This window comes from Carassius carassius, chromosome 16 (genome assembly GCF_963082965.1).
Source record: "Carassius carassius chromosome 16, fCarCar2.1, whole genome shotgun sequence".
Taxonomy (NCBI): Eukaryota; Metazoa; Chordata; class Actinopteri; order Cypriniformes; family Cyprinidae; genus Carassius; species Carassius carassius.
Window position 1 is genome coordinate 33,029,668 of NC_081770.1, and position 7,565 is coordinate 33,037,232.

General features: G+C 40.1%; 1 protein-coding gene across 1 annotated transcript; it reads right to left on the reverse strand.

Annotated features, from left to right (window-relative positions):
- Positions 1–3,880: 3,880 nt before the first annotated feature.
- Positions 3,881–4,717, reverse strand: LOC132160165 (uncharacterized). Its single transcript, XM_059569909.1, has 2 exons — positions 4,627–4,717; positions 3,881–4,564 (listed from the first exon to the last, which is right to left on the reverse strand). The coding sequence occupies exon 2, from the start codon at positions 4,531–4,533 to the stop codon at positions 3,883–3,885; it is 651 nt and encodes a 216-aa protein (XP_059425892.1). The 5' UTR covers positions 4,534–4,564; positions 4,627–4,717; the 3' UTR covers positions 3,881–3,882.
- Between the last annotated feature and the right edge of the window lie 2,848 nt (positions 4,718–7,565).

The window sequence follows — 7,565 nt, forward strand, 5'->3', positions numbered from 1 at the left end:
TTCGAGTTGAATTACTGAAATTAACTTTTCCACAACATTTTAATTTGAGATGCATCTGTATACGTTGATCCAGAGCATCCCAAACGCGCTCAATTGGAGACATGTCCGGTGAGTATGCTGGCCATGCAAGACCTGGGATGTTTTCAGCTTCCAGGAATTGTGTACAGATCCTTGCAACATGGAGCCATGCATCATCATGCTGCAACATGAGATGATGGTCAACATGGGCCAATCGATCCACAATGTTGACATCAGCAAACCGTTCTTCCACGCAACGTACGTCATACACGCTGTCTGCCAGCTGCCCTGTACAGTGAAAACCAGGATTCATCCGTGAAGAGAATTCAATTCAATTCAATTCAAGTTTATTTGTATAGCGCTTTTTACAATACAAATCGTTACAAAGCAACATTACAGAAAATTATGTTTCTACAATATTTAGTAGTAGCTAGTAGTTTGTGCACGTTTGACAGGATTTTAGAAAAATAAAAATAATAATAATAATAATACAAGACGTAGTCAGCTAGATGATGAACTATCAATATTATTAATTAATAGTAATTATAGGATGCAGTCACACATGTAGCAATATTTGTTAGTTCTGTTTGTTGATTCAAGGTTAGCATCATCTGGGGTCCTCTGAGGGTCAGCATCATCTCTTCTCAGGTGTTCTGGATCCAGACTGGAGCTTGTGTAAATCCTAGTTACATCCCGTGGCAAAACATAGAAACAAAATAGAGACCTCATTAGCATAGCTGCTGATCCAACAAAGTAAAATTAGTTTAACCCAAGCTAAAGAATAAAAATGCAGATGCAACTACACTCACAATTTAAGAGACACATTATTCGAATGCTTGGCGAAAGAGATGCGTTTTTAATCTAGATTTAAACGGAGAGAGTGTGTCTGAACCCCGAACATTATCAGGAAGGCTATTCCAGAGTTTGGGAGCCAAATGTGAAAAAGCTCTACCTCCTTTAGTGGACTTTGCTATCCTAGGAACTACCAAAACTCCAGCGTTTTGTGACCTTAGGGTGCATGATGGATTGTAGCGTGGTAGAAGGCTAGTTAGGTACACAGGAGCTAAACCATTTAGGGCCTTATAGGTAAGTAATGATAATTTGTAACTGATACGGAACTTAATAGGTAGCCAGTAAAGAGACTGTAAAATTGGGGTAATATGATCATATTTTCTTGAGCTGGTAAGGACTCTAGCTGCTGCATTTTGGACGACCTGTAGCTTGTTTATTGACGAAGCAGGACAACCACCTAGAAGTCCATTATAATAGTCCAGTCTAGAGGTCATGAAAGCATGAACTAGCTTTTCTGCATCAGAAACAGATAACATGTTTCGTAGCTTGGCAATGTTTCTAAGATGGAAGAATGCGGTTTTTGTAACATTGGAAATATGATTTTCAAAAGACAAATTGCTGTCCAATATAACACCCAGATTTCTGACTGTAGAGGAAGTAACAGTACATCCGTCTAGTTGCAGATTGTAATCTACAAGATTCTGTGTGGTGTTTTTTGGTCCAATAATTAATATCTCTGTCTTATCCGAATTTAATTGGAGAAAATTATTTGTCATCCAATCTTTTACATTTTTAACACACTCTGTTAGCTTAGATAATTGGGAAGTTTCATCTGTTCTCGTTGAAATATATAGCTGAGTATCATCAGCATAACAGTGGAAGCTAATTCCGTATTTTCTAATAATATTACCAAGGGGCAACATGTATATTGAAAATAGAAGGGGACCTAGGACGGATCCTTGTGGCACTCCATATTTTACTGATGATAAATGAGATGACACCCCATTTAAGTTAACAAAATGGTAGCGATCGGACAGGTAGGATCTAAACCATCTTAGAGCCTGCCCTTGAATACCTGTATAGTTTTGTAATCGATCTATGAGTATGTCATGATCTAAGGTGTCGAACGCAGCACTAAGATCAAGTAAGACTAGAAATGAGATGCAGCCTTGATCTGACGCAAGAAGCAGGTCATTTGTAATTTTAACAAGTGCAGTTTCTGTGCTATGATGGGGCCTAAAACCTGACTGAAATTCTTCATACAGATCATTTTTATGCAGGAAGGTGCTCAATTGAGCAGACACAAGTTTTTCTAAAATTTTAGACATAAATGGAAGATTTGAAATAGGCCTATAATTTGCCAGTACACTAGGATCCAGTTTTGGTTTCTTAATAAGAGGCTTGATAACCGCCAGCTTGAATGGTTTTGGGACGTGACCTAAAGATAACGACGAGTTAATGATATTGAGAAGCGGTTCTTCGGCTACAGGTAACAGCTCTTTCAGTAATTTAGTGGGTACAGGATCTAATAAACATGTTGTTGGTTTAGATACAGTGATAAGTTTATTTAGCTTTTCCTGTCCTATATTTGTAAAGCACTGCAGTTTATCTTTGGGTGCGATGGATGAAACTGAAGTGTTAGACGCTGTAGAATCTACATTCGCTATTGTATTTCTAATGTTATCTATTTTATCAGTGAAGAAATTCATAAAGTCATTACTATTTAACGTTGGTGGAATATTTGAATCAGGTGGCGTCTGGTAATTTGTTAATTTAGCCACTGTGCTAAATAAAAACCTTGGATTGTTTTGGTTATTTTCAATGAGTTTGTGGATATGCTCTGCCCTAGCAGTTTTTAGAGCCTGTCTATACCTGGACATACTGTTTTTCCATGCAATTTTAAAAACTTCCAAGTTAGTTTTTCTCCATTTGCGTTCAAGACTACGAGTTACTTTCTTGAGAGAGTGAGTATTACTGTTATACCATGGCACAGTACGTTTTTCTCTAACCTTTTTCAATTTGATGGGGGCAACAGCTTCTAATGTATTAGAGAAAATAGTGCCCATGTTGTCAGTAATTTCGTCTAATTCATGTGTATTTTTGGGTACAAATAGCAGTTGAGATAGATCAGGCAGGTTATTTGCGAATCTGTCTTTGGTGGCTGGAACAATAGTTCTGCCCAGACGGTAACGCTGAGACATATAGTTAATATCAGTTATACGCAGCATGCACGATACAAGGAAATGGTCTGTAATATCATCACATTGGGGTACAATATCTATAGCAGTAAGATCGATTCCATGCGATATAATTAGATCTAGTGTATGATTAAAACTATGAGTGGGCCCGGTGACATTTTGCTTGACTCCAAAGGAGTTTATTAGGTCAGTAAACGCAAGTCCTAATGTATCATTTGCATTATCAACGTTAATATTAAAATCTCCCATGATTAGCGCCTTATCAACTGTAACTAGAAGGTCTGAGAGGAAATCTGCAAATTCTTTTAGGAATTCTGTATACGGCCCTGGTGGTCTATACACAGTAGCCAGAGCAAGAGATACATTAGACTTCTTTTGCATGTCTGACAGTGTAACATTTAGCAGAAGTATTTCAAAAGAGTTAAACCTGTATCCTGTTTTCTGGGTAACATTGAGAATATCACTATATATTGTTGCAACACCTCCTCCACGACCAGTCTGACGGGGCTCATGCTCAGTAGTTTGGTGGAGTAGACTCATTTAGACCAAAATAATCATTTGGTTTTAGCCAGGTTTCAGTCAAGCAGAGTACATCAAAACTATTTTCTGTGATCATTTCATTTACAATAACTGCTTTGGGTGTGAGTGATCTAATATTTATGAGCCCAAACTTTAAAAATTGTTTTTGTTCATTTACTTTACATTTTTCTGGTTTAATTACGATAAGATTTTTTCTAGATCCTACATTATATTTTGACCTCACTATTCGGGGAACAGACACAGTCTTAATAGTTTTTACAGCGCACGTACTTTTATCATTTAAGCGGGTGGAACAAAACTCATCATAATAGTTATTAGAGAATTGTCTTACTAGTCACATGGAGCGAAGTGTCCTGGAGATGTTGTCAGAGAGCAGCTCCGCTCCGATTCTGCTGGGGTGTAATCCATCAGCGCGAAACAGCCTAGGACGCTCCCAGAAAAGATTCCAGTTATTAACAAATAGCAGTTTCTGTTCTTTACACCATGACAACAACCATTCATTTAAAGCAAAAAGTCTACTGAACCTTTCGTGTCCTCGTCGATACGTGGGCAGTGGTCCTGACACGACGATCGTCGCCGCGGGCGTCGTGCTGCGAACCGTCTCGATCAGGCTGCTGAAGTCCCTCTTCAGCGTCTCCGTCTGCCGCAGCGTGGTGTCGTTAACCCCGGCGTGAAGCACGACTGCTCTGGGGCTCTCGTCGACCTTCAGGATCGCGGGTATCTGCGCAGAAACATCGAGAACACGAGCACCAGGCAAACAATGAGTGTGCACTTTACCTTCGGCTAACGTAGCACTTACGTGTCGGACGATGGAGTCTCCGATGATCACAGCGTCGCGTCCTGTCTCGCGGAGGGGAGCGAAGCGGTTCCGGATGGAGATGTCGAAGGCAGGAGGGGGAGAAGTCGTCGCCCGGGACCCGGCTCGCGTCCTCCACTGTGGATGCACCCAGGGTCCGTGGTGTCCCGGCGTCGCAGTGAAGGACATCTGGGAAGATCGCGTCCTGGGTGCACCGGGCCTGTGCAGAGAAACACACGGAGTAGACGTGGTGGGACTGTTAGCAGATCGCTGTATACTTACCCCGGACTTGTGAGCGTCAGCCCGGGATGATTCCAGCGCGGTTCTCCGCTCTCTCAGCTGGGCCTGCCTCACCTCCAGGTCGCGAATCTGCTTTCCCACGGCCTCGAGCTCGAGCTGCACAGAGTGGAGACATTCATCCGCCATTAAAGCAAGTAACAGTGAGTACAGCAGTGGTAATGTGTGTGAATAGAGTATTAGCAATGTTAGCGCAGTTAGCTGCAACCACGCCGCTGATGCTAACGGGCTAAAAGCTAATAGCGGACCCGGGAGATCAAAATAAAACTAGTGATAGCGAGGCGCTCTGATTGTTTTTGTTGTAGAATACAATAGAGGATATATTCACACGTTATATAAACGGAAATGATGATGTATAAAATTGATTTTTGAGTTAAAAATAGTCAATGAAAAGAATATAGTGACGGAGCCCAAACGCAGTACAGCCGCCAACAACAAACAGGAAGTGACGTCCGCCAACAACAAACAGGAAGTCTGAAGAGAACACCTCTACAAAGTGCCAGATGGCATTGAATGTGAGCATTTGCCCACTCAAGTTGGTTACGTTGACGAACTGCAGTCCCGATGAAGACGACGCGCATGCAGATGAGCTTCCCTGAGATGGTTTCTGACAGTTTGGCCTCAGATGATGTTGGAGGTGAAGATGATGGATGTGGAGATCCTGGGCTGGTGTGGTTACACATGGTCTGCGGTTGTGAGGCCGGTTGGATGTTCTGGCAAATTCTCTGAAACGCCTGTGGAGATTGCTTATGGTACAGAAATGAACATTCAATTCATGGGCAACAGCTCTGGTGGACATTCCTGCAGTCAGCATACCAATTACACACTCCCTCAAAACTTGCAACATCTGTTTCATTGTGCTGTGTGATTAAAACTGCACATTTTGGAGCGGCCTTTTATTGTGGGCAGCCTAAGACACACCTGTGCAATAATCTTGCAGTCTCAGCATCTTGATATGCCACACCTGTGGGGTGGATGGATTATCTCGGCAAAGGAGAAGTGCTCACTAACAAAGATTTAGACAGATTTGGGAACAATATTTGAGAGAAATAGGCCTTTTGTGTACATAGAAAAAGTATTAGAACTTTGAGTTCAGCTAATGAAAAATGGGGACAAAAACAAGTGTTGCATTTATAATTTTGCTCAATGTATATTAGTGCTAGAGTAAGGGGGCTAAATAAATCGAGTTGGGCAGGTCATTCCCCTAGGAGGGAATTGTTTTGACAAAGTCTTTGAAAGTAATTTTGTGCTTCTTTGAGATGGCACAATAATGCGTCATTCACTTGCAGAACGCAAGCTTCTAGAGGGCACATAAGTCTGAAATAATTAATTTAGGTAAAGGGGTGCAGAGCCAGTGTTGGTTTTGTACAGTTTTGCATTTTGGATTAATTGTAGAGGTTTGACAGATTGATTAGTATTATTATTATTTGATTGATTATCCCTCTGCGTGCCACTGTTGGCACACATGCCATAGATTGCTGACCCCTGGTGACCGTTCTTCGTATGCCGCTAACTCAGCTGGATTTTATTGTTGATGATTTGGCATGATCTTGGATTGTTTGGTTCTTCAAAGCTCATCCTGGAGTTTGCGGTCATAGCAACATGTCTGTAAGCTTAACCCTTATGCGTTGTTGGGGACGTTTTTGTCCACTAGGGGGTAAAGTTGAGTCTTATTTTGGCCGCAACTATCTTTGTATTTCAGCAAATGGAATGATTTTGGGTGACATCTTATTTTGACACATTTTGGGAAAATGCTTTGAAATTTTTCCAAAACTTAACAATACACTGTGGGCAAAATCACTACCCTTTCGTTATGTTCGTGGATGAAAACATCCACTAAAATAAACCGCTATAAAAATGTATCAGATAAATATTTTTCAATTTTTTTGTTTTTTTTGCATAAATCTAATAATCAACCTCAGTCCTGATCAAAACTACCAAATGTTAATAAAAAAAAAAAAAATCCAAGATTTTAACTCTTTAATTACCAAGTTCATAAATGTCACTGATTTGGGGGGAAAAAACACAATGACATTTTCGATTATAAAAAGTGATTGTGGACCAGATATTTTTTTTTACCTTTTATCACAGTCTTGGACATCTCAAAGATTAGTTACAAGATTGGCTTTAATGCTTTTTTTATTTATTTTTGTGCAGCATTAGATTTAAATGTTCTCTCCCTCATTTGTTGTTGGTGGCTGTTTTTGCCCCATTGAGTTCCATTGTAAAGACATTTTTTGATTGCAAAGCCATGACGCCATATAATCATGCATTCTTGATTGTTTGTGGTTTTCCCTTTTGGGAAGAGGTTAAATTTGTTAGTTTTACAGTGGATCACTAGGTGGGACCATTAACCCTTTAGATAGGCCTGCAAAAAAGGCTTAGTTTCTGGCTTGTATATGGAGTTATATGGATTATAACAGCAAATTATAGTGTGTGTGTGTGTGTGTGTGTGTGTGTGTGAGAGACCTTTGTGCACTTACCTTGATGTATCTGAAAAAATCTAAATCTACACCTCAGCTCTCAGAACTACATGAAGTAAACAATAAAAAAGAAGTGCGTTTTGCTGCTGCCTTTTGATGGTGAAAAGTATGGATGGCCTATGTGTGAAATGCTTGTCTTTTCTTGATGGTAAAGCCAGTTTAAAACCTTAAAATCCTGTAAAAAAATCTACTTTGCATCAGATTTATGAACATAATGTATTATGAACCAAAATACAATACCAACTTCAAATAAGCTGCAGCTCGCTGGAGGGGTCAAGCTGCATAATCATTTCTAAAAGTACAAGTCAAGCCCTTTCTCGTGTTTCTTGCTGCTCTTCTCACCATCAAATGACCAGAGGTGTCAAGTAACGAAGTACAAATACTTCTTTACATTACTTAAGTAGAAATTTGGGGTATCTATACTTGAGTAATTATTTTTCA